This window comes from Aethalodelphis obliquidens, unplaced genomic scaffold (assembly GCF_003676395.1).
Source record: "Aethalodelphis obliquidens isolate GAN/ISIS:26980383/991018 unplaced genomic scaffold, ASM367639v1 scaffold26, whole genome shotgun sequence".
Classification (NCBI taxonomy): domain Eukaryota; kingdom Metazoa; phylum Chordata; class Mammalia; order Artiodactyla; family Delphinidae; genus Aethalodelphis; species Aethalodelphis obliquidens.
This window is the reverse complement of record NW_020837970.1, coordinates 11,844,711-11,872,663: the sequence shown is the minus strand read 5'-3', so window position 1 is coordinate 11,872,663 and position 27,953 is coordinate 11,844,711. Positions and strand designations below refer to the sequence as shown.

Sequence of the window (27,953 nt, the reverse complement as noted above, 5' to 3'; positions counted from 1 at the left end):
ATGACGATACCTCTGGGAAGGGATTACCTGCAAAACCTGAGACAGGCCTCCATGAAAAAGATCACAAACACTTGCCTGCTGGTCCTAATATGGGTTTCAGTGGAAGCAGCTGGAAGTCTGTTTACAGTAATTGCTTTTTAAGCCCTTAAACGGTGGTCCTCCTCTGTTCAGTGGCCCCCACTCAGGTTCCATGCTCCTGAATGTCCAGTCCCTCCAGTTACATGGCTGTGCACCTCCTTGGGGCGCTAGAGTCATCGTTTGCTTTCTTCCTGATGCTTTCTGCCAAAGACAAGAATCCTGTTGCCTCTTGTTGCCTGAGCGCTGCCTCACAAGGCTAGTTTGATGTTTTAATTGCCTGCAAGAGTTTATGTTAAAAGAAGATGCAGAGTAGTATTTAAGAACATGCTGGAAGAAGAACCAAGTCATCCCTAATTCCTCCCCTCTGAAGTGACTGTTTTCTCACCTTGTGTGTGGCAGCTGGGGGAGATCGACCACACAGGGGACTTTCCTCTTGCTCCTTGATAACGTGCTATTGACGCTTTTCCTTGTTGCCAAGTGACTGATGTACCTTCATTACTATGGATGGCTGCCTAGTACCCCATCCTGTGGTTGCCCTGTAATGCACCATGGCAATGGAGGTTACAGAGTTTAAGCCTTTTTCATCATGAGCCAATTTTGTTTTTAATGAGGGATCATTACTAGAACCTGTTACTCCGCTTACCTGATGGTTCTACATGGTGCCCTGAATCGCAAATCCCAAAAAACGCTTTTGGGATTGACAGACTCAAATAGGTTGTGACGGCCTCAGAAATTTTATTTGACCAGATGTTACTGGTTCAACTCATCTTAAGCCAGTTTTGGCCCATAGGTCTTAATGTTTGTGAAAAACAAGCCTGCAGGCTGTTCCCACCCTACTCCAAACTGGAGAAAAAAACAAATCAATGTAGTATAGAGAGCTGGATAGGAAGAGATTGTAGCTTCAGTGGCGTTGGGGCTGTGAAGGTGATAGGGATCGTCTGGGTCACCCTCACGGCACAGATGGGGAGACTGGGGCCAGGAGGTACTGTGAGTTGCCCAAGGCTCCGTCTGGGTTCCAGGAGGAGGCAGGGCTAGGACCATCAATCTGAAAGGTTCAGAGCCAGCGCCACAGCGCCGTGGTCTGAGCAGCCTTGGAGGGCCCTGCTGCATTCCAGCGGGGCCATGCAACTCTGACTCGCACCCGGGGCTGCCCTGAACAGCAGGCGGGCGGGGGGACACTTACCAGCCAGGTCCCTCCTGCCAATGGCGACGAGGCCTTTGAAGAGCACTCTGCTGGGGTTCTCACTGGCTGTGACCGGTGCCCGTGCTCCCGGTAGCTCTCGGTGCCTGAGTATCACGAGGGGAGAAAGAGAGAGAGAGAAGGCGTCAACCCCGCCTGCCTTACCAGAGCCAGGCCTGAGCACACCCCTTACCGCCACCAGAACATCAGACCCTCCTCTAAGCGCTCACAGAACTCAGCCCATATATGGGGAGGGCATGGGAGGAAGGGGAGGAGCAGCCTCAGATGGGATGGGGGTGGAGTTTCGTGTCAGGGACACCTGGATCTCCCCAGTGCCAGGCTTTCCCCTGAGCATCCACCATCTATCCTATTGGTGTCACTGGGAAGAGAGAAAGAATTGGCATTCACTGTGGTACCACGATGCACACACGACTGTACAGTTCATCTCTCTGGCGGCTCACAATAACCTGTGACTTGCAAGCTAGCGGCCCTGTTCTTTCCCCCGAACCAGTGGTTCTCAGCCATAAGTGCTCACTGGAGACACCTGGGAGGCTTTAGCAAACACTGACACCTGGGTCCCCCTCCCCGTTCTGAGATTCCTAGTACTTGAGTCTGGGTGTGGCCTAGGCAACAGATCAGTGTTAAGCCTTCCCAGGTGATTACAATGTTTGGAAAATAAGTGCCCATGCTCTTCAGTGCTGGTGGTGGGGTTAGCTTGTTATTCAACTGTGACCAGGTCAGCTCTCCCAGCTAGGGACAGATGGGCTGGCTCAGCCATGGGGGCACAGCCATCAGGTCCAAGTCAGTCAGCCACTGCGTCCCTGATGTTCTGGTGTCCGTGGGCCCCCAGCAGGCACTTCCTCCTGGTGCTGCTCGTGATGTAGCAGTTTCATTTGACCCGTTTATTCACTACCCCTTGTCCCCAGCCCTGTAATTTACCAGTGCTCCTTTATCGTCTATGAAATCCGCATGGGTAATAGAGTTCACTTGTGGACTCCCCACTCTATTCCACTACCTGATTTGCCTATGTTTCTGTCAGGTATCTCTCTGTGTTAAATATTCTAGCTTTCTAACATTGAGTCTGGTTGAGTTAGACCCTCTTCGCTTTTTTCCTCCAGAATATTCATTTATATATTCCCTGTTTCTTCTTTCAGACGAACTGTAGAATCCTTTAGTCAAGTTTCAAAAACCTCCTATTTTGATTTGATTAAAATTGGATCAAAGCTTTAATACGGGGAAAATCAATATCTACATGACACTTCTTTTAGCTGGAAATACAGAATGTCATTCTACTTACCCAAGTCTTCTTTTATAGTTCAAATAATTTGTATTGTCTTACTCATATGTCATTCATATTTCTTCTTAGAAACACACACTATTGTAAATGGAGTATATTTTTACATACATTTTTAATATATATTATATATTTTTAAACAAAATTTTTTAATATATTTAAAATATACATTTTTACATATATATACCTCTATATATTTTGCCCACTTATTGATGGTACAGAGGAATACTATGGTGTTCGTGTATTTAATCATGTTTAGCCATTTCATTGAATTATTTTATTCTAAGAGTTTTTCCGTTGATTCTTCTGGACTTCCTGTGTGTGTGTGTGTGTGTGTGTGTGTGTGTGTGTATCTCATCTGAAATTAATAAATCTCTCTCTTCCTTTCCAGTATTTACACTCAATTTCTATTTCTGTCTCATGCCTTAATACCAGGGCCCGAATTTTCAAATAGATGTTAAATAATAGTGGCAACAGCAGCTCCTCTCCTTTTTACAGGGAGCACCTTTAGTTTCATGTGTGAATGATGGGTTTCAGCTCAAGCTGATTCGTGAAGAATGTGAAGTTCACAGGTCAATGTGGAGGGAGGGGCAGAGGGCCCAGTCTGTGTAAAGGCCTGGAGAGGGGAAGAGCACGTGATGTGTTGGAAGTGGCGTGTGGCTTGCTAAGGCTTTTCCCCCAGAAGCACAGAAAACTGAACACACCCCACGTGCCCCCACCCCTCCACCTGGTTGCTCTGGGGCACCAAGGCAAGGTGGTACCTGTCCACTGTTGCTCAATGGCGTGGACGTGGGCCTCGGTGAACTCCCAGCAATACGCCAGCTTCTTCCACTCGTGGGGCTGCAGGTACCTGGAGGCCAGTCACCACAGCACAGAGCGGAGCTGATGTGTTTCCTGCCGATGGTCCTGCTTAAAGGTCAAGCTCTTCCCAGAGGGGTCACAGAGGTCCCTGCATGAGAGCTGGTCCTGTGGGGCAGATCCCAGAAGTGCAGCAGCTGTCTGGGGGAAATCCCTGCCAGGCTGTCCCTCGTGAGCCTGGACACAGAACTGATGTCATCACAGGCCTGAGGCATAGTGTCCATTACTCTGGTTTCTGACTCTGTGCCTTGCTTTGAGTGTTGGAAACTGAGTTGCTTACACTGTTTCTTCATCCAGAATTCCTTTTCTCACCTCCCTGTCTCTCAATCCCATTGCCACAGTCAAAAGACCACCTGGGTGCCACCTCTTCCAGGAAGCCTTCCCATTTCTCTCTTTTCTTTGTGTTCATATAGCACGAGTGTCAGTAGAATGACTCAGCAGCTGTGGCTAAAACCAGGCAAGCCAAGAATCAGGCACGAACTAAACTTGCCAAATGACAACAAGTAGAGAAGGTCTGGATTACAGAATTCTTTCTATGCAAAGCAGGTGATAAAATGAGAGGTTACCAAAAATTATGTAATAACTTAAGTTAAACCCACAGAAGTATTACTCAGCCATAAAAAGAAACGAAATTGAGCTATTTGTAATGAGGTGGATGGACCTAGAGTCTTGTCATACAGAGTGAGGTAAGTCAGAAAGAGAAAGACAAATACCATATGCTGACACATATATATGGAATTTAAGAAAAAAAAATGTCATGAAGAACCTAGGGGTAAAACAGGAATAAAGACACAGACCTACTAGAGAATGGACTTGAGGATATGGGGGGGGGAAGGGTAAGCTGTGACAAAGGGAAAGAGTGGCATGGACATATATACACTACCAAACGTAAGGTAGATAGCTAGTGGGAAGCAGCCACATAGCACAGGGAGATCAGCTCGGTGCTTTGTGACCACCTAGAGGGGTGGGATAGGGAGGGTGTGAGGGAGGGAGACGCAAGAGGGAAGAGAGGTGGGAACATATGTGTATGTATAACTGATTCACTTTGTTATAAAGCAGAAACTAGCACACCATTGTAAAGCAGTTATAATCCAATAAAGATGTTAAAAAAAAAAACCTGCTTTAAAAAAAAAAAAAAAAAAAAAAAAAATCAAAAAATAAAAAAAAAAAAGCCACAAAAGCCCCTCGAAAGGATGTGGATGCAGATTTCTAGTTGTTAAAAAGCTCAGGTGACCACTGCAAAGTAAAGCAACTGTTACAGTGGAGGATTACTGGACGGAATGTCAATATTATGACATAGTATGAGTGTGTTTCGTGTTTATTAATTGCAATCATTTTTGCTTTTGTTGTGGTCATCCATTTACAATGCTTGGTGTCAGTTTATTTATCTCTTGTAAAAATAAAATACAGTGTGTGTGTGTGAAAAAAAAAAAGGTCAGGTGAGTTCTAGCATCTGCAGCTCTGAATCTTACATCCTGGTTAACTGTGTCTGGCCAGTCACCTGGGAGGTGACGACCTGGGAGCTTGGCTCTCTCCTTGGGTGGTAAAAACTGTTTCTTTCGAGCTGTGTTCTCAACTGCATCTTACATTGGGATCATCTGGGAGCTTTAAGAACCACAGAAGCTTGGCCCTTATCCCTTAGATTCTGATTGAATTGGTCTAGGGGTAGGAAGGAGGGATTTGTGATTCTAACTGCACCACTGCCTTAGTGTTGAAAACTTTTAAAGCCTGAGGTGGTTTAAAATTAAGCATAGAGATGAATCAGTTCATCAAACCGTTGGTATTAATATTTAGGAGTAATCTGTTGTATGTAAAGGGGTTGTAATATTTACGAGAATCCAGCACGTCAGTGAAAGAGAAAATCTTATGATTCCTATGGAAATTTATCAATTGATTGATTTCTGGACAGTGATTTTTTTGAGAAGTGTTAAGAGAAATTTACTAAATTTGTAAACAATATCAGAATGTTTATGATATTCGAGATTCACTTTATAGGTTTAATTTATTGGATTTAATGGGATAATTTAAGAATTTAGGAAGCATTTGAAGTGCTTGAAAAGAAAACCTATTATATTAAATTTATTCTTTCAGTTTAAAACCTTTAAGGTAGTTTAACTAAGCTTAAACATGGGACCAAACTTTAATCAAAAGGCTTCCTTGAAAGTGACTGTTTAAAATTTACTAGTTGTATAAATATAATAATAAGATTGTAAAAATAAATTTAAAAGTTTGAGGAAAAGTAGGATTTAAATTTTGTAAACAATTTAGTATTAATTTCTAAAACTGAAATAAATGCAAAAATTTATTTTCTGTGTATAAAAGCAACCATTAAGGACAACAAAAAATCTCTCAACCCACCCCCATTTGCTGACATGGAGCTGTAAATGCAGGACCTTACAACTGCCACTCCTCTTTCCCAAATCCACAGCAGATATCACTAATCAATCGCAGCACACTTTCCTTCTGGGCTCAGAAAGTTGCCTGAATAGAACACCTCAAGCCACAATTCCAATCACCTGGAGCTGACAGTGAGCTGGAAACAATTTGCCATTTCTTTATTCATGCATGAATGCATTCATCCATCAACCAGGAGCTGCAGCAGGGTCTACTAGTATCTCCACACTGGCACGGACCTCAGTCAGCCTTATTTCACTGTGGTTTGGGTGTTCACCCATCTCTGGATGCCCTCAAAGAACCCTAGTGTTAGGTAAGGCAGGGATTATCACTCGCTTGGAAACTGAGGGGCCCCTGAATTGGTCAGGGCTGGGGTTCAAAACCAACTCCACCTGAAGCCATGGCCACTCCCTTTCCAACATGGAGAGACCAAGCACCGGGTCTCAGTACCTTCTCCCATCTGTAGAAGCAATCGGCTTTTATGATTTCCACCAGGCTGACATGGTTGATGTGGGTGGCCACTGGCAAGGTGGTTTTTCCTTGCTGCGGGTAAGAAGGGAGAAGGGAATCCAGAGTTCCTATAAGAGGGTATAGGGTGGCCTCTAGCACTGACTACAGACCCTCCTACCCAAAGAAAGTGGTTTCCAGCAGTCTACACTGGAGAGCAGAAGGGTTTTCTGGCAGTAATTCTGGGTGTGGAAAAGTCACAGGTAGAATAAGGCAATAATTCCAGCAACCACCTCTTGTGTTCTTCTAGAATAGGAGGACTTAAAGCTTATAAAACTCAGCCTGCATAAGTCTTCAAGGTCACCTGTGAGATAGATGTTACCAGCCTCATGTCTCAGATGAAACCAGAACCCAGAGAAGGGGCTTGGACTCCTGTGTCAAGTTTGCTGCCTCCCCTCAGGTTTCCAGCCCTTTGCTCCAGGCCTCTGGCAGAGTGCTGGCCTCCACCACCTCCAGGGACCTGCGGGGAGATGGGAAGCTCCTCTTCAAGCTTGGCCAGCTGCCCCGGGCCCCAGCTTCTCTCCCAGGAAGCCGGAAGCCCTTCCCAGGTCCAGCCTCAGGGCCTGTTCCCTGCCCCCATCTCTTTCCCACACCATCCCAAGGGCTGGGCCACGTGTGCAAGGGCCCTTCCCCTCATGAGCCTGTGACCTCTTCAGCCTCATACTAAGCCTTCAGCTCTTCTCAAACTTCTGGCCACCTGAGGAGGTGGCCACCCCAGAAGCACCGTGACCCAGGAAGCTTCCCCCAACCCTGTTTCACACGTACGGAGTTGTGGGGTGGTGACATGCTATTCCTCTAGCTCTCTTCCCCTCTCCCCAGCAGATGACTCAAGGAGCTCAAAGTCTGATGTGGGCCATGAAACAGAAGACAAACATATCACAGGCAAGGACCAGGAGAGGGGTGGGCCAAGTGCTGAGGGACCTCAGAGGACACAGGGGAAGGTGATGGAGGGGCAGGAAGGCTTCCTGGAGGAGGTTGCCTTTGAGCTGATATATAACAGATGGGAAGCCTTGAACATTCTGGGAGCAGGAGGCATTTGCATCAGGATCTCTGGCAAAGAGGGAGTCATGAAAGCTTGCAAGGGAGGCTGGTTGTGAGCAGAGGTACCTTATCTCTCAGGTTTAAGTTAACCCCAGCAATGAGGAGAATACCCACTATGTCCTGCCAGGCGTGCTCGGCGGCAAGGTGAGGGGTGTCTACTGCCTCTGGAAAAGAAGCCAAGAGGACGGAGAGCAGAAAAGCATGTAGAGATGGTCTGTGGCTCAAAGCCAGGACAGGACCAAGGTGGGTACACGCCCAACTGGGCCTTAACAGAGTTTCTCTAAGAAGTTATGTGGGGCTTCCCCGGTGGCGCACTGGTTAAGAATCCACCTGCCAATGTAGGAGACACAGACAGGTTTGAGCCCTGGTCCAGGAAGATCCCACATGCTGCAGAGCAACTAAGCCCATGTGCCACAACTACTGAGCCTGTGCTCTAGAGCCCATGAGCCGCAACTACTGAAGCCCAGGTGCCTAGAGCCCATGCTCCCAACAAGAGAAGCCACCGCAATGAGAAGCCTGCGCACCACAACGAAGAGTAGCCCCCGCTTGGCACAACCAGAGAAAAGCCCACATGCAGCAACGAAGACCCAACGCAGTCAAAAATAAAAATAATAAAATAAATTTATATAAAAAAAAGAAGTTATGTGGGAGGGTAAACTGGATTTAATCATAAACATAATACTCAGCAAACTCAGTAAATAACAAAAAAGTAGAAAGAACAAAGAAAAAATACCACTCGCTATCCCACCTAAGTCAACCTTTGTTAACAGTCTTAGTACATTTCTTCTAGTATTTTCTTTAAGGCAGAATGTTTTTAGTTTTATGGTTTTACATATTTGAGATCATCCTGTATATACATTTTGCATCTGTATAACTTCCTGCATATTATAAACTCTATAAACACCATTTTTATATAACTCCATAAGAGCCTATCTATGCCTATACCATAATTTAACCGAGCACTTCTCTCTTATTAAGTATTTGGGGCCCTTTTTGAAATGAAAACTGATAGACTGCTACAACAAATATCTTGGTACATGAGCTCTTAATATATTTCTTGAGGCTCAATTCTCAGACATGCAAATACTGACCATTTCAAAGGTATATGTTATATTCTGTCAAATTGCTTTCCACCACTAGTGGTTGTGTGTGGCGGCCCTGAGGATTGTATGGTTGGGGGGTGGATTGTGGGGATGGGGATTTTAAAACGCTCCTGATTGATCACAACTTCAGGACTCAGAGGCCTCTTGTTATACAAGATTAACCCAGTCACCCCTGCCCTGGGAATTTTCCCTAAGGGGAAAAAAAAAAAAAAATCAATGAAAGGAAAAGGTTGCATGTAGCAAAATGTTTACCACAGTGTTCTATACATCATGACAGAAACTTGGAAATACTCAAATGTTCAAAATAGAGGAATGGTTGATAAAATAATGCTACCTTCAACAAATATTCAAACAACTTTTGACAAGCTGAAAGAGTGATTCCTCAATTCTGGGCCAGGCTAGTAGACCACAGTTAAGCCCTGCTAACCTGGGAGGGTGCCCAGAGGCTCCATGGGGCCCAGATGGTTTCTGCAGCCACTTACATTGTCAACGGCGTCCAGGTCACTGCCGGTGTCGATAAGGAGCTGCACCAGGACGGGGAAGTTGTGCTTCACGGTGATGTGCACAGGAGAGGCGCCTGCTGGGGGCGGTGGAGAGGCACAGATCAGTTGATGGGTCCCTCCCAGGACTGCCCAGCTGCAGGCTGGTGCTAGAAGATGGGAGTTGGGAGGAGTACAGTTAAGTTCCCTACGTACGAACCTTCAAGTTGCGAACTTTCAAAGATGCGAGCATGCGTGCGCGTGTCCGATCACATAAATTAATTCACATGTCTGGCGTACATTGTCACATGCGTGCATCCTCTACTAGTCGTGCTTTTGTGTACTTTACTGTACAGTACTGTTGCTGTGCAACACGAGGAGCTTACTGATGAAGACCTGATGGAACTGGAGGCTCAGAGAAAGGACAAAGAGACACAAGAGGAAGAAGAGGTAACTGAAGAAACGAAGTGATTCACGACGCAGGAAATGGCAAGGGGATTTTCTTCATTTGAGGAGGCACTGTCAGTTGTTTTTTTTTTTTTCATTTGACAACTTGTTTCTTTTTTTTTTTTTTTTTTCGGTACGCGGGCCTCTCACTGTTGTGGCCTCTCCCGTTGCGGAGCACAGGCTCCGGACGTGCAGGCTCAGCGGCCATGGCTCACAGGCCCAGCCGCTCCACGGCATGTGGGATCTTCCCAGCCGGGGCACGAACCCGCGTCCCCTGTATCGGCAGGCGGACTCTCAACCACTGCGCCACCAGGGAAGCCCCACAGTTAGTTTTTGAGGCACAGGACCCGAACACAGAAAGGTACACGAAAGTTGCAGCAGCCGTTCAGAATGCAACCCAGTACTGCTATGTCATCTATGATGAGAAAAAAAGAGCTACTACCCAGACATCACTGAATCATTTTTTAAAGAGGGTAGATAGAATTGAATCCAGCAAGGAACCAGAACCTCTGCCGTCAAAGTCAGGCATGAGTGAAATTGCAGCTTGCCCTCCGTCTCTTATTGCTGACGATCCTTCAGCTCTACCATCTCCCACCTCCTCTCCCCCCTCCAGTCAGTGACTCTTCTTGCCTGTCCACTCAGTGCCAGCCCCTGTATGCCAGCTGTTGTACTGTACTACTGTACTTTTCAAGGTACTGTACTGTAAGATTTAAAATGTTTTATTTTGTGTGTTTGTTTTTTATGTATTATTTGTGTGAAAAGTATTATAAACATATTACAGTACAGTACTATATAGCCAATTGTGTTAGTTGGGTATCTAGGCAAACTTTGTTGGACTTATGAACAAACTGGACTTACAAATGTGCTCTCGGAACGGAACTGGTTCATGTGTAGGGGACTTACTGTATAGATAGTGCTTCTGAGTTTGGACCTTCTCACTTCTCGGATGACATGAGTGGCCTGAGGAATTTACAGCCCACAGCCTGAATCCCTTGGGCCACAATCGATCCTCATGGTGGGCAGGAGCCTGAAATCCCAAGTTTGAGAGCTTGCCAGGCCAGGAACTCACTACGTGACTTTGGGCAAGTCATCTTCATCTGGCAAGTGATGCTTGCTGAGGTCCCTTCTAGCAACAGCACCTTAAGATTCTCTGCTATCTCATTTACTCCACACATGAACCTAGCAAGTATATAGGAATGGTGTTCTTATTCGTACTTCCACCTTACAAATGAGAACACTTAATAAGTTCATAAAACTTACATGACACACCCAAGGACACGTAACTAATAGAGACCCTGTGTTACTGGACTTTCTACCCCCGGCATCTAGGTAGGTGCTCAACCACTATTTATGTATGAAATGAATGAATGAGAGAGCCAGCCGGGACCAGAATAGAGGTCTCACCGAAACCCAACGTTCACCCAAGGCCTCACTCAAGGCTGGAGGACTCCATCTCCAGTGGTTCCCTGTGAGCACTGACTACATGACTAAGTGGAGATACCGCCACAGCAACCTTCTGTCTAGGTGTGTGGTGATACACATCTAGTAGAACAGTACAAAGCCAGAAAAATCAATAGGATAGATCTATACTTACTGTGGAAAAACACCCTCACATGTTGAGTACCAAAAGGTGACAGAACAGAACACGCACACATACAACAAAAATGCCCATGACTGCCATTACTAGTTTAGGCCAGAAAAAAACAGTTTATGGATATTGGAAAAGAAGATTTAAACTATACGATTACTTGTAGGCAACGTGACTGTATATCTACACAGGTCAAAATAGTTATTATACCCCCACCAAAAAAAAAAAAAAAACCTCTAGCAAAATCAATGAAAATCATATAGAAGATAAAAATACCAAAGTCAGTAGCATTCCTGTATTGAATGCCCACAAGAAATGACATATTTTAAAAAGATAGTCTATTTGCAATGACGGTCAAAATATATAAAGTACCTATGAAGAGTATAATTGGAAATGGCTATTACAAAGGCAAACAAAAACCATAGAACATCACTGAGGGATTCAAAAGAAGACATAAAGAAATGGCAAGACATGTTTGTAGTGAAAAAATAAAATATTACAAAGATGACCATTTTCTCTTATATTATTTACAGGCTTCATGTAATCCCAAACCCAAATAGCAATAAATGACAAAAAGTATTCTGAAACACATCTAGAAAAAAATTTAAAAACCTAGGTAAAACTACCACAGAATTTCAGCAGTGTCCTCAGATCATTGCTAGATAACTGTGAAATCAAAATCAGGCCAAAAGAAGGTCTCCTGTGAGAGTGAATGGGCAGACACTGGAAACTGGCTCAAGTGCACAACGCAGATGAGCTAGGAAACTTATCAGAGCTCTAATGGTGGCTCTCCAGGAAGCAGCAGGCCACGGAGATAAAATAACCAAGGAGGCTGGATATGGCCTCCATCGTCCTGGAAATAGATCTGTGGGAATGTGGTAGGAAAGGGGAGTGGAAAGAGAGCAAGTACTGCTTTTCATTGGTTTACAATTTTATTTATAGAAACCTAAAGAACCAGAAAGAACAAAAGGTATCTGGTGAAAAGCCTTCTTCCCACCCTCAACACCCGTCTGCTCTGTTCTCCCCACTCCAATGGTAACATCTTACAAAGCCACAGTACAATATCCCAACCAGAACACTGACATTGATAATACCCACCATCTTACTCAGATGTCCCCAGTTTCACTTGTAGTCATTTGTATACATGTGTGTTCTATGTAATTTTATCACACGTGTAGGTTCGTGTATCCCTTACATAGTCAAGATGCAGCACAGTTCCATCACCATAAGGGTCCCTTGTGTAGTCCTTTTATAACCACACCCTCCTCCCTTCTCTGCCCCACGCCCCCATCCCTAGCCCCCCACCACCACTAATCTGTTCTCCATTTCTCTGTTGAGAAGTGAGGTCCTGGGAGACTCGGCAGTGTATCCCCTGCCTCCCCACCTTCCATCCAGGCCCCACACGTACGTGATCAGCCACATTAGTGCTTCCTCCTGCATGGACGAGGGCCCAGGCCATGTCCTCAGAGCCACTGAGGGCTGCGTAGTGGAAGCAGCTCTGCTTTTTCTAGAGGGAAACAGGCATCAATGCAGCATCCTAAGGACCCCTCACAGCAGGGTTTACAAAGCACTTTGAGATTCATTATCCCATTCACAGCTTACAACCCCCATGGGACTATTATCCCCATTAAACCCTGAGGCAGGAGAAATCAATGACTTGCCCAGGCCTGGTGACTAGTAAAAGGAGTTCACTATGGTCTCAGGATTTTCCTCACCTCCAGTCACAGACTCCGGAACAAAGGCCAAAGCCTTCACAGTTCCTTAGCCAGTAAAGACACATGGAGTATAGATGCTGAGGAGATGGTTTTCAAGGAGGGGGACCAATAAGATTTACCTGTACAGGGCAAATCCCACCCAGCATGTACTGTCCAGCTGGAGCTGGTCTAAGCACATCCACAGAGGAGCCTGGCAGGGCCAGAGGGAGGGCTTCCTCCTGGATGAGACTTCATCTCAGGCAGGACCCACTAGGTAACCAACTGTCCCAGATTGCCTGGGGCTGAAGGTTCCCTGGATGCGAGACTTTCTGTTTTAAAATCAGGACAGTATGGGCAGACCAGGATGAGTTGGTCACCCTCCCAAAGTCGAGTCTGAGCAAGTTTACAGGGTGGGTGGGAATCCATCCACCTCCCCGTGGGAAATGCAATCACTTTGGGTTTGCCCCCTCCTCAGAGACCCTGCTGCACAACACTGCCAGAGGTGGGAGTGTCAGAATAGACCGTGGCCTCTGCCAGAAACCTCAAGTCAAGGCTGGAGCACGAGAGCCGGTGAGGTGGGCAGCTCCAAGCCACCAACGACCACCAGCTGGATCTAACCCCCTGAGTCTCTAAGCTCCTGTGCTGTTACTGCTGGGGAGGTGGCCATGGCATGACCTGTCTGTGCCCCCTCCCAGTGCCTAGTGCTGGGCACAGAGAAAGGGCCTTTCTGACTAAGGAGCAACACCTTGCTGATGGAAGTGAAACAGGAGTGAAGGGGGCAGGGCACAACCTTTAAAAGAATGACATATGGGCTTCCCTGGTGGCGCAGTGGTTGAGAGTCCGCCTGCCGATGCAGGGGACACGGGTTCGTGCCCTGGTCCGGGAAGATCCCACATGCCGCGGAGTGGCTGGGCCCGTGAGCCATGGCCGCTGAGCCTGCGCGTCCGGAGCCTGTGCTCCGCAACGGGAGAGGCCACAACAGTGAGAGGCCCGCGTACAGAAAAAAAAAAAAAAAAAAAAAGAATGACATAGCCACAGTACATGATGAAAACTAATGAAAACCAACTAGGTCCAAGATGGCAGAAGATTCGACCTCCAGTAGACCTTGAGCCTCATTATATGCTCACTGTAATACCTTAGCATGCTAAATGACACACCCACCAGCGCCATGACAGTTCTGAGGCTAACCGTAAAAGGCCCAAAAGTGGGCAGTGGCCCAATTTCTGGAAATCCCCGCCCCTTCCTCAAAATAGATGGAATAATCCTCCCACTCATTAGCCTATGAAATTACCCAGTCCATAAAAATTAACCACGCCATATTTCAGGGCCTCTTGCCTCTTGCCTTCCGAGATAGTCCACACTCTGTCTGTGGAGTGTGTTTCTCTCTAAATAAATCTGATTCTTACCTATCACTTCGTCTCCAAATTCTTTTCCAATGAAGAAAGAACCTTAAATTCACCAGCAACAGAAGGACACGGCTGGTGCCCTGGAACAGCTACTTTCCCCCTCTTGGCTGTAATGTCCCCCGCTATGTCCCTGGGGTAGTAGTCTCCAGAGCTTCCAGGGGAGCAAATTAAATGTTTTGTGGTTTATAAAGCATTATTCACATTTAAGGGAATTTACGATTTATATTATTATTATATTTACATTTGCCATTTTGCTTTTTCTTTTCTTTTCTTTTTTTTTCCGGCTGAGCTGCGCAGCTTGTCAATCTTAGTTCCCGACTCGGCAGTGAAAGTGCAAAGTCCTAACCACTGACACCACCAGGGAATTCCCTTTGCTATTTTTTTTCTGAATGTCTCTTGTTTTTTTTTGTTCTGTTTCCCCTTGACTGCCTTTTTTTTTTTTTTTTATTTTATTGAAGAATAGTTGATTTACAATGTTATGTTTATTTTCTCCCGTTGCGGAGCACAGGCTCCGGACGCGCAGGCTCAGTGGCCATGGCTCACGGGCACAGCAGCTCCACAGCATGTGGGATCTTCCCGGACCGGGGCACGAACCCGTGCCCCCTGCATCGGCAGGCGGACTCCCAACCACTGGGCCACCAGGGAAGCCCTGCCTTCTTTTGTGTTAAATATTTTTAGCATATCATTTTCATTCCTCTGTTTTTAAACTATTTTTGCTATTATTTATATTATTCACTATTAATATTATTTTTGCTACATTATTGAAATTTAGAAAAAGAGAATTCCAGACTCTGCAGCTGTTCAACCAGCCAAGAAAGAGTATTTGTCACTGATCTAAAAATAAAAAGCAAAACAAAACAAAAACACCAACCTCCTACCTAAAGAAAGGCCACAACCCCCTTTTCAAGGACACAGAGAATTTCTAATGGCCAACTCATAGAGTGCAATGGTAAGGGAGAAAGAGGCCTGTCCCAGAGTCACACCCAGGCTCCAGCTCTAATTGCGGTGTGGGCCTCATGTTGCGGACACCCCACCCCTACCCCAGCTGGGCAAGGCAAACGTTTCAGGCCATAAACTCTGGAGTCAGGGGAATAGGCTTTTCAGACTCAGCTTTGCTTCTTACCAACTTGTGACCTGGGAAAGTCACTGAACCTCTCTCATCTGTAAAATGGGGGGAATTTTTCTGAGGTAATAGTTATGAAAGGGCTTTGTGAACTGTCACGTGCCCAGCAATAAGACACTAATGGGTACTGAGCTCCTGTTATGTCCCAGGCAATATGCTAGGTATTTAGCCTTCATAGCAATATAAAATAGTAAGTATATATCACCTCCAATTTATAGTTGAGAAACGAGGCTCGGAGAGATTAAGTAACTTGCCCAAAGTCACAGAGCTCAACAGCTGAGCCTGTTCCCTCACAGCCTTGTTCACACAGTGTTCAGGAATCATCGTGGCTCCTACAGTTGACAGTCACGTCTCTGCAGGCAGCCGAGGGCACACACCAGTCGTGAGGAGGCCCGGCTACCTGGGTGAGGGCGTTCGCGCTACTCCCGGCCCCGAGGAGGAGTTGCACACAGTCGGGGTGGATCCCTTCAGCAGCTGCGTGCAGGGCAGTCAGACCTTCCTGAAACACAGGGGAGCGGTGTGAGGCTGGCAGGAGGCTGAGGCCAGAGCCCAAGACCGGAGGACACCCCTACTGCCAGGGCTCCAGGGCTCTTTGAGCTCTCCCCTCCCTGCTACTGCAGACATGACCTGGTGATCTGTGGTTCCCTGAGCCCCGCCCCTGATTCTCACCTTGAGGGACATATGGTGCATTCACTCCCTCCGCCACAGCTCTGCTGGTGTTCTCCTTGCCCTCCAAGCCGCCTCATCCCCGCTCTGTCTATTCCCTCCTACTCCATCCTGGCCACAGTGACCTCTCCCTTCTTTGAACGCACACTGTGCGTATGACTGCTCCGTGATCCCTCAGGCCCGGTGCCCCTCCGAGCCTGGAGTTTTGTGCTCCTGCTCATCTTTTCCTCGTAGGCTGTTTGAGAACACGTCCTCGCTCCTGGCTTCAGAGCCCCTACCAGGGGAAACCAGGCTGCACCACGGGCTGCGGGCTCCTGGAAGGCAGGGGGCAAGCTAGTGTCACACATCTCTGCATCCTCCAGGTGGTGACTCACCGCATTCCTCTCCTCCAGGTCCAGCCTGACGTCCATGAGCCGCTGCAGCACGGCCAGGTGGCCCCAGCGGGCGGCCGGGTGAAGGGCTGTGTTCCCCTCCTGCAGGGAGAAGGGCTCCTGAGGGGTCAGTGGAATCATAGACCCTTGAAGGCCCTGGGGACGCGCTGGAGCTAAGATCCAGAGAGGGGAGACATGTCCGGGTTATAGAGCAAGTTGGTGACGAGCTGCAGCCCTGCACGCTGGGCCAATGCCACCCTGCTCTGAGAACTGTGCCAAAAACTACCAAAAACCAGGGGCACTTTCAAGGGGCAAGTTCTGGTCTCTTTTCGTACACTTTAAGACGGACATATTACTTAAAAAAAATTTTTTTTTAAATCCCTATTTTTCCATGCTCCAGTCTAAAGCCAGTCCCAACTCAGTGACCCCAGATGCATCCCCTCTCTCTGCTCAGGCTACAGCCCCAGAGACTCTCCTTGTGCTCAGGCTGTGCCCAGCAGCCACACAGCCCAATCGCTCGCCTCCTGCGCCTTTGCTCAAGATGTCAGCTTCTCATTGAATAGTGCAGCCCACCGTGACCACAATACTGAAAACCACAACTCCCACCTCCTGTTCTCCTGATCCCCTTACCCTGCTCCACTTTTCCTGTTCCCCCATAGCACTGACCACCTAACACCCTCTACAATCCACTTGTATACTATGCTTGTTTTTCATTGGTTGGAAATAAGCATCACAAGGGCAAGGATTTTTGTCCATTTTGTTCTCTGAAATTTCCCCAAGTGCCTAGAATAGGGCCTGGGCACGTGACAGACACTCAGTAGATATTTGTTCAATGATAATACATAATATGATGGAGAGCTTGACCTGTGTCTCCTGGAACTCGAGAACCAGAGGATTGGGAGCAGCCTCACCCTTGAGAAGTCTAAAGGTGGCAGTGACAGAGCCAAGAGAGGTGGCTCCACTGGGCGGGCAAAGGGCACAGTGTTCTTTGTGTTGGAAGTGGTCCCACAGAGGGCAGCCTATTTGGGATCGTCTTTAAAGGGAACTTGCTGCAGGAGGGTAAGGGGCCCCAGGGAAGAAGAGGCAGCTGGACATGGCCAGCCCGAGAAAAGGTATGTCCCTACAGAGGAACCACAGATGGGGGACCAGGACAAGGACCCTGGAGGGACCCACAAAAGCACCCAGAAGGGAGGACCCAGCTTCAGCCATGTATCATGCCCAGAAGGCCATGGGGACGATCGAGCTGAACCAGTGCTTTCCTCTGCCCTGGCCTGTCTCAGTACCTTCCCTGTGTGTTTAGGCACAGATATCTATAAAGGGCCCAATGAGGATGTGAACACATACAGAAGCCAAAGCAGTACTTAAAGTAGTTAAAAATATACCCCGCCCCCATGATAGATAAACACACACACATAAACAGCTATAACTATCTTACAGGGTCAAGGAGGAAACATCTACATTTCCTTTATGATCATCATTATATTATATTAATAAATAAAATTAAGTTTAAAAAATCCCCTCAACAGCTTTTTTCGGCTCTTCTCCCACCCGCTCCGTGGTCGGCTCGCCACAGCAGGCAAGGGTCAGGCTGTGGGCGGTGTAGCCACAGCCTGAAGTCTCTGTGTTCAAAGAGACCGGAAGGAAGTGTGTGAACATTGGGGTTTGGCACGTGCCCCCAGTTAGCAGAGCTGTGGAAACAGGGCAGGGCTTCCCTCTTCCTTCTGGATTATAAATATCTACCTCCTACCCTTTGAAGCTGCAGATGGCATGGACTCCCTGCCCAGGGTCCTCACACTCTGCCCAGGTAGGACACGGGGCTGGGTGGAAGGAGGCCTTGGCCTTGGGCCTGGCCTCTCCCCTCCACCCGTGGGGACATCCAGCCTCTCCACCTCTGTGGGGCCCTGTCAGCCTCTCCTTGACATTTCCGGAGGAATTAATCACTCACTCCGGGCTCTCAATGCCTCCCTACCACAGCACCTGCAGCGTGAGGTATGTTGTCATCTGTTCTGACAGGTCTGTCCCCCTACACGGGCTGGCGGGTCCTAGCACGAGTCAGGCCTTCAGTGGCCCAAAGCCTTGAAAAACGTGCTGTGCCCTCTCCCCAAATGAAATTCAAAATGAAAACATTCCTCATTGGAAAATACAACACTTAACAGGGACATGTAATTTTAAAAGCTTCTTCCTAGCATTTCTGATTGCAAGATTTTGGGTGAGTTCACCAAAGCTGAAATTTTCTTGCTTTCTAGTTTGGTGCTTCTGCTCTCTTGGGGCCCTGAGTACATCATTTTTTTTTTTTTTTTTTGCCTCCTGGGTAGATGTGTCCTGGTGAGGGTCATTCTTTACCCCTGTCCGTACTCCCAGTTCCTGGCTCAGGGCCTGGCACAGAGCACAACCTGCTCTGCCCATGTTTCTGAAATGAAGGAAATCAGCCTGATCTGAATCTCAGAACCTAACTTAGCCTTTTCATCCTGAAAGGCTGAGTGTGGGTGGACAGATTTGGTGCAGACCCCCAGGGCTCAGGGCCGCAGGAGGCAGCCTGATGAAGGAGGAGCACAGCGGGGCATCAGGATGCTGGCTCCAAACCCAGCTCGACCTTTGTCTTGCTGTGTGACCTTGGCTACAGTATCCCCTTCTCTGGGCCTGAGCTTCCACATCTGTAAAACGAGAAGGTTGAACTGGCCCTTGATCTAAGATCCTGTGATTCATTGGTCTGTGAGCTCTGTCACTAGCTTTGTAAACAGAACTCCTTGTATCCTAGCCAAGCATATTAATCAGAAAATTAACAGTGGAATTCTTCCCTTTGTTGGAAGCACTGTTTAGAATTTGCTGCAACACATTTGCCTAATGACTCGCAATGGTCCATTGATACAAGTCATTTGTAGGGTAGTCCCCTTGGGTCCCAACCCCTCATCTATTCTCAGATAGGTGAATTCCTGCTTATAAGCTCTCCACCCTGAATGAACTGCTCCCTCCTCAGCGGTCTCGTCCTACTTTTGCCATAATCATAGTAGATTACTAAAACACAAAGAAAGCAAATAACCAGCAGGCATGTGGCTACCGTCCCCCAACTCCTCCCCATTCCCCCCAGCAACAGACATCCCCAGTGGAATCACAGCCCCGCTCACACCCACTCCAGGCATCACTACCAACCAATCAGATTTGCCATCCTGGCTCCCCACATTGGCTCACAGCTCTTTCCTAGGATTGTGGTTGAATTCCTTGATTAAGAAACTGCGTCTTGGGCATCTTTGTCCTCTTCACACATAGCACACAGCTGGCCCATAGTGTGTGCTCAAAAAATGCCTGCTGCATGAGCATCAGACACACGCTGGTCTTTGGGCCACCAGCCCCTCTAGCACGCTGCAGTTGGCAGTAGACACAGGTGAGCTGCCCGTGACCACCCCGGTCAGGAGCCCAGAGCCCGGCCCTCCCCCTGGGACCCATGGTTACAGTACCTTGTCTTTGACACTGTGGTCACAGCCAGAGCCCACAAGGAAGTCCAGCTGCCCGTGCTCTGCAGCCCGATGAAATGCTGTCCTTCCCAGCTGGCGGGGGAGGAGAAGAAAGTGAATCTTCCTCGCCCTGCCCACCTGGCCTCAGTTTCCCAACCACACTGGGCTTGCAGGGCTCCAGACACTCTCCCCCACCTTGCCTTATACACCCTGCCTGGAAAGCCCAGACCATCTTCCCAACAAGACCCCACTTGGTGGGTCCCTCCCCCACTGAAATCCTCCTGTGGCTCCTGAATAAAGGACCCATTCCTGAGGCTGCGGGTTGAGATCTCCATGAAGGCCCCGAACAACCTCTCAGGCCTTCATTCCCAAGATTCTAACCCATCTGAACTCACACACCAAAACTCACACACCAAAACCCAAGATTCTAACCCATCTGAACTCACACACCCTTTTCCTCTAAAGCTCTAGCAATTGTCTCTCCTCCATCTGGAATGCCCCTTGCTTTCTAATCTTACTGATGAAATCTATTCATTTACCAAATTCCACCTCCTCCAGGAAGCAGAAAGCACTGTCTCCCTTCTCTAACCTGTCTAGTCCATATCAGAGTCTCTCTGAGGGAACTGACCATGTGCTGCTGGCGTCCTGCTCATTTGTGCCTAATGCCCCTTCTAGACCAGCAACTCCCTGAGGTGGGGTCCAGTCTGCACTACCCATGGCTCAAGGGATGCACTCAAGGAATGTACAGGAGAGGCCCCAGGAATCCCAAGCCCGATGGGAAGGACACACAGCCTTGAGGCCACACTCACCTTGTCAGCGTGGTCCAGGGCCACGTCCTCCAGGTCCTCTGTTATGAACGCCAGCACTGGCACATGGCCTTTTTGGGCTGCGCAGTGCAGTAAGGTCAGGCTGTCCTGGAAACAAGCCCAGGGTGGTCCCTGCAGTCTGCGAAGGGAGGCCTTGCTCACACACTGGCTGTCTCCCAGACAATGAGTGTTTGTGATCAGAACAGCTTTCCAAAGGAAACCACACTGAAAATGGGGATAGGCCCCTGGGACATCCACAGGACCCACTTAGCCTCACGGGGGCTGGTGGGACTCAGGATGCCAGAGTTCAAATTCCAGCTCCAGCATTTATCAGCTCTGGGGTCTTCGGCAAGTTACCTATACCTCTGTGAGCACCCATTTCCTCATAGGTCAAGTTAGGATAATACAGGCTTATTGTGCTTCGCTTTATTGAAGGTCTCTTAGCCCCAGAAGCAATATTTAAGTGAGGGAGGTTTGCAGATCCTATGTTTATAGTCCAGAGCTTCTACCCTGGCCTTGCATTACAGCTAGATTATTTGGAGTACTTTTCTAAATAGATTGTAACCATCAATGGGTCATAAAAATCAATGGAACAGTCTTCTACATCTTGACAGTGGTTTGGGTTACAGAGGAGTAGCACTTGTCAAATTTCAGTGTGTAGGGACTTCCCTGGTGGTGTAGTGGATAAGACTCCACACTCCCAATGCAGGGGGCCTAGATTCCATCCCTGGTCAGGGAGCTAGATCCCACATGCACGCCGCAACTAAGAGTTCACATGCCACAACTAAGGAGCTGGCAAGCTGCAGCTAAAATGAGGAGCCCTGGAGCCGCAACTAAGGAGCCCACAAGCTACAACTAAGACCTGGTGCAACCAAATAAAAAATAAATAAATAAATAAATATTTTTTTAAAGACTCAGCTTGGGCTTCCCTGGTGGCGCAGTGGTTGAGAGTCCGCCTGCCAATGCAGGGGACGTGGGTTCGTGCCCTGGTCCGGGAAGATCCCACATGCCGCAGAGCGGCTAGGCCCGTGAGCCATGGCTGCTGAGCCTGCGCGTCCGGACCCTGTGCTCCGCAACGGGAGAGGCCACAACAGTGAGACCACAAAAAAAACACAAAAAACAGTGTGTACCGCAAAAAAAAAAAAAAAAAAGGACTCAGCTTGTATTTCATTGTATACAAAGAATTTGAACTCTAGTTAATGATACGCATGCTGACATATTTAGAGGGAAATACATTGATGTCTGCATTTATTTTGAAATACATCCAAAATCTACAAAGAACTCTAAAAACTCATCAATAAGAAATTACCCCAATTAAAAAATAATCTGCACACCAAAGAAGATATATGGAATGACAAATAAGCACATGAAAAAATATATGACATCATTAGTCATTATTGAAATGCAAATTAAAACGACAAAGAGTTTCTAACAATAGAGTACGGAAAGGGAAAAATGCTAACATTCCAGTGGAGAAACCTGGCCGACACCTCTTTAACCAAGTGATCAAGCTTGATATTATGATTTATAATAAGAAATATATATTCGGTCTTAGTCCTGGCTCCTGGCACAGAGCTCCTAAAACCCTAGGAATCTCCTAAATGGTAACAGTGATAAAGGTGTCTTTTATGATGTTAACGAGGTGACTTGAAGCCCCTAAGTAAATAAAGGATGGGGGCTGGTTGCCAGGGGAACCAACAGTGATTAGAGGGTTGGAACTTCCAGTCCCACCTCCTCACCTCTGAGGAGAGGAGAGGGGATGAAGGTTCAGTCAATGACCAAGGGCTGAGAATTTAATCTATCAAGTCTATGTAATGAAGCCTCCATTAAAACCCCAAAAGGACAGGGCTTGGAGAACTTGCAGGTTGGTGAATCAGATCACATCCATGTGCCGGGTCCCAAACTCCGTGGGGACACAAGCACCTGCGTTCAGGACCTTGCCCTATGCATCTCTTCATCTGGCCATTGATGATTCATATCCTTAATATCCTTCGTAATAAACCAGAAATATAGTAAGTAAACCGGTTACCTGAGTTCTGAGAGCCGCTCTAGCAATTAACCGAACCTGGGGAGGGGGTCGTGGGAACTTCTGATTTACAGGCAATTATATAGCTAGGCAACCACCTGGGCTTGTGATTGACATCCAAAGCGTGGGCAGTCTTGTAGGACTGAACCCTTAACCGGCAGAATCTGACACTATCTCCAAGTAGTGTCAGAAGTGAGTTAAATTTGTGGACTCCCGGTCAGTGTCCACGGGGAACTGAGTTAACTGCTTGGTGATCTGGAAAAAACACACATCGGAATTGGTGTCAGAACTGGATCAAGAGACCATCACCAGTGACGAATCACAATGGTACCACATGCCCCTGATAGGAGGTAATGAGAAGGGCATTTGACCTGTGGGGTCTTCTTCCCCAAATTCCATAACCCCAATCTAATCATGAGAAAAACATCAGACAAAACCAAATTGAAGGATATTCTACAAAATACTTGACCAATACTCTTCAAAAGTGGCAAGGTCATGAAAAACAGGATAGACTGAGAAACTGTCCCAAGATCAAGCAACAGGACTGTGCTACTCTTCACATCAAGAGGAGGAATCCGATATTTTCCTCCCCCTGAAACGAGGCTGACCTTGTGATGGGCTTTGACCAGTAGAATGCGGTAGAAATAATATCTCAAGAAACCTTGCTACTTCTACTCTTGCTCTTTTGATGTCCTGGGGCTGTCACAGAAGGAAGTCTCCATGAATGTCAGCTACCACCTGGAGACACTGGCCACACCATCCGTGACGTTCCCTCTTCCTGCAGAGGCCCCAGACATGTGCTGACTGTGTCCTCATAAGTAAGCCCAGGCAAGGCCGGAGGAACTGACCAGCCAATGATATTATGAAAAATCATAAATCAGTGTTACTTTAAGCCACTACATTTTAGAGTGGTTTGTTACCAAAAACAGAAAACTAATATGGAGTGGACCTGCTTAACTAGAAGATCCATTACTCAGAGCCCTGCCCTCCACACACACTTAAGACCTCACCTCCCTCATTCTAGAACACTGAGGCTCATTCTGTGTTGACAGCAAATTTCATCGCAACAGCTACTGGATTCTGCAAGACCACTGAGACTCTCTCTAAGGCTAAGCCAGACAGGCAGGACTGGACAGGAGGGCCCTCAGCTTGAAACTGGGCTTGGATCCCACACTCTGGGCTTGGATCCTGTAGCCCATAGCCTAGGGGTATCCTTCACTGAGAGCTGTCAGACATTTCTACCACTGCCAACAAGATCCTAACAATGGTATAGGGCAGACCTCCTGTGTGCCATGGTCCTTTTTAGTGTCTGGTGAACACCCATTTATTATCTTACAGTTCTGGAGGTCAAAAGTCTAAAATAGGCTGGGAGGGCTGCTTCTCTTCTGGAGTTTCTAGGAGAATCCATTTCTTGGCCTTTCCAGCTTCTAGAGGCTACCTGCATTCCTTGGCTTGTGGGTCACATTACTCCAACCTCTGCTTCCTTCAATCACATCTTCTCTGACTCTCCTGCCTCCCTCCTTCTTTCCCCTAAAAGGACATGTGGGCACATGTGGATAATCCAGAATATTCTCCCCATCTCAAGGTCCTTAACTTAATCACATCAGAAAAATTCCTTTTGCCATGTTAGGTTCTAGAGTTCACAGGTTCTAGGGATAGGGATATGGACATCTTGGGGCGGACAGTATTCTGCCTACCAGAAAAGAAAAACAATGATATTGAAATAGAATTATCAAAATATTAAAACCCAAATTTTTTATCTAGTAGCATATATGCTTTATTGATCCATTAAACAAGATCTAGTGACAGGTCTAATAACTACCGCCATGATTTCAAAGTAATGATGAGCGTAAACAGTATTTTGAGATAACTGCAAAAACTGTAATGTGATATGAAAAGAGCTACATTTTGTCTTAGAGACAATGTCACAGGTATATTAATTCTACCTGCATTCATCATGGAAAGAAATGCTAAAATTTTAAGCAGAGGGCAGTTCAAAAAAAAAAAGGTCCTTGTTTTCCCTTCAAAGTTCATGGATCCCCAAATTCTGTCTCTCTAAGGACCAAGGTTGAGAACTCCTGGCTGAAGGTATTTGGCCCAGAAATGTTTGCATTTTCATAAGGGCCACCAACCCCCTAAAAGTTGAGACACCAGTTCAGGGATTCTGGGCACTCTTGACTCCCTGGGGCTCTCCTCCCTCAAACCATAGCACACACCAATGAGCAACGGGGGACTGCCAGGGTCGCTAACGTGCCAGGCACTGGGCCAGGTACTTTAGACACAGCACTGCAGTTACTTCTGCCTCAGCTCAGAGATGGGTACTAGCACTCTTATTTCCAAATGGGAAAAGTGAGGATCAGGGTGGTAAAATAATTTGCCCAAGGTCCCAGAGTTTGGTAAATGGTGCTTTGCTCCTTCTACCTGGCCATACTGACCGCAAGGGAGCCGGGGCCCCGTGGGAGGGAGAAGGCCCTACCTCCTTCTCATTTAATCTTCTGAGGGTGTTTCTTTAATTCCCCTTTGTGAACAAGAGGCTGGCCAGAGGACTGGGGACTGTCTCAACATCACAGAGTGGTAAAGAGTAGGGGGATCAGAAGCCAGGGGCTTTCAATGCTGATGAAAGAGGCGTCCCCAGGCCCTTTTCCCAGCCCCAGTGGAAGTAGTGAGGGTCCCAGCTTCACAAGGCTGAGCTCAGGTGGGGGTTCAGGACGCTTCTCAGAGGGTCGAGGCAAGCTGGGGCAGGCAGAGGCACATGAGGGGACAGATGGGGCAGTGATGGGGACAGGCAGCAGAGGTGGGGGCAGCCCTGTGCAGCAGGAGGTAGAGAGCGGGCAAGTGGGCTGCCAGCTGAGGCCTTACCTTGTTCTTACAGTGGATCTTGGCCCCGGAGTTGACCAGGATCTGGAGAATCCGTAAGTGGTTGAACCAGGCAGACAGGAGAAGCGCATTCATCCTAAACTTGGGGAGAGGACATGGCTGGGGGGGGGGGGGGGGGAGGGAGGAGACTATGAGGGGGCGTGGCTGTGCCACCTGAGCCCAAGTGTGCTTTGCACAATCGTGTAACCATAAGGGACCTTAAGTGCCACCCAGGCCGGGGAGCTCTGGGCCTTAGGAATTTAGAGTCCAGGAAATTGTTTTAAACAGAGGCTGATATACTATTGCAAACATTCCCCCCCCCAGTTTTATTGACAAATAATTGACATACATCACAGTATAAGTTTAAGGCACACAGCATGATCGTTTGATTTACATATATTGTGAAATGATCACCACAGTAGGTTCAGCTAACAGCCATCTTCTCACATAGATACAATAAAAAGAAAGAAAAGAAAAAAGGGAAAAAGATTTTCTCCCTGTGATAACTCTGAGGATTTACTCTCCCACCAACTGCAAACTTTTGTGGGGATACCAAATAAACCTTAAAAATAAAAGAGCTGCCATCTCCTCTCACCACCAGTTCACAAAGATGGACCGTTTTACCACAAAAAAGTTTGGAAGGAGCTGATCTCAGAGTATACTCTTTCCAAATACAGCTTCATGAAACATACACTGCATTGTTCTAATTTTCTGATTTGCTGTGACTGGTGAAGACCTCACCCTGGACTGGCATTTGAGAATCAACTGTTTGAACCTCCTGCGAAACATCCTCCAGGCAGATGGCTTAGGTCTGCGCACATGAAGGGACGGCATCTCGCCGCTGCACAAGACAACCACTGCACCGTCAAACACTTCTCACCGTGAAAAGTCCCTCCTCATGCGGAATTGAAACCTGCATCCCTGTGCTTTCCACCCTACTGGCCCTTTGGAGCAACTGAAAATAGATCTAGGCCTTCTTCTGATGGCAGCCCAGATCCTATTTGCAGGATGCTCTTCCTCAACATCTGCAAAGTGTTTCCAGGTCACCAGAGCCCCTGCACTGCCCTGCACCTTCGTGGGGTTCTGCATCTGAGGGCAGGCTTCATCCCCACCTCTACTGAGCCTTTCCTTCTCTGTGAAGAGCACCCCCAGGCCTCCAAACTCACCTCACCTCCCAGGATGCACTGACAGACAGCCACCCTCTTAGAAGTGGTTTTTCTCTGTCTTTCCTTGAGTGTGGTGGGATGTGGCAGGGTCTGAGCAGAACAGAGGCCTGGGAGATCATCACCACCTTCTGCCTACAGACCGCACTGGCCTCCCTCAGCTTTGGACAGCCCCAAAGTTTGTCTCTAAGTTGGGCGTTCAAAGACCAGAACATATTTTCCCACAGAAACAGGGTCATGTGTGGCTCTGGGTCCCCTGGTGAGGCCAACGGCCTGTCATTCATAGAATGAGCCCACAGGGTGACCTGGTACTGATGGGCCACAGAATCTCCCCACAAGCATAAGCAGGCTTGCAGTGGGAAAATGCTCCCAAGTCCAGCTGGGAGCAGAAATGCAGAGCCCACCTCAGGAAGGGCTAAGGGATCAGTGTCCCTGATGTGTCCTCATCCCCAGCACACTCTAAGCTGCCAGAAGAACAGGGTTGGCCTAGTCCTGAATCAGCCTCAATTTCACAGTCTGGACCTCTGGGGGAAAGGGTGCCTCACCCCAGCACCTGCACAGAGCACCCTGGTCACAACCACTTCCCCACTTGGCTCCACAAAGAGCTTCTGGGGGGGTACCAGGAAAAGGGGTCTTAGTGGTTGGCACCAGAATCCCTCTTAGGGACAGAACTGGGTTTGGGTAAAAGCTGTGACAAGTGGTTGGGATGAAAGGTGAAACCCAGAAAGGACTGACTGGGCATGATGGCAGGAATTTGGAGGCAGGGCGGGGACGGTGCAGACAATAACAGCATTGAAAGTGGGGCAGGGGAAGAGGCCAAGCCCAAGACAAGGAAAGGACCAAGGGACTTTAAAGAACAGGAATGGCACAGAACAAAATTGTGGTTGCCAAGGGGGAGGGGGGGAGGAGGGAGGGATGGGCTGGGACTCTGGGGTCAGTAGATGCAAACTGTTACATATAGAATAGATGGACAAGGTCCTACTGTATAGCACTGGGAACTATATTTAGTGTGCTGGGATAAACCATAATGGAAAATAGTATAAAAAAGTATGTATGTATATGTATAACTGAGTTACTTTGCTGTACAGCAGAAATTAACACAACATTATAAATCAACTATACTTCAATTTAAAAAATAAATTTAAAATAAAGAAGAAAAGAAAGCATATGGTAAAGGAAAGAAAATAATAAAGAACAGGAATGTCAAAGACAGGATTTTAGGATTTTTACATTGTTTTTGTGTGTAATGTAAATCCCCTCCACCTCTTATTTTGGAAAGCCTGCCCCACATCAGAGTGTGTGAATGGGGTCTCTATGGAAAGTGGGGAGAAGGACTGTGATCCATGTTAGGGGTGATGCCAAGGGAGAGACAAAGGACTATGTGCAAAATTTCAAGAGGACGGCGAAAACCGAGCAGAAGC

The 27,953-nt window shown here is 47.5% G+C and overlaps 1 protein-coding gene across 1 annotated transcript; it reads right to left on the bottom strand.

Annotated features, from left to right (window-relative positions):
• Positions 1 to 75: 75 nt before the first annotated feature.
• On the bottom strand, positions 76 to 27,489 carry ANKDD1A (ankyrin repeat and death domain containing 1A). Its single transcript, XM_027123317.1, is given in 13 exon segments — positions 76 to 279; positions 1,262 to 1,333; positions 1,336 to 1,365; positions 3,314 to 3,518; positions 6,255 to 6,347; positions 7,419 to 7,514; positions 8,938 to 9,032; positions 12,374 to 12,476; positions 15,593 to 15,691; positions 16,233 to 16,331; positions 19,685 to 19,774; positions 20,491 to 20,595; positions 25,373 to 27,489. Coding segments are annotated over 13 exon segments (1,242 nt in total). The 5' UTR covers positions 25,466 to 27,489; the 3' UTR covers positions 76 to 217.
• Between the last annotated feature and the right edge of the window lie 464 nt (positions 27,490 to 27,953).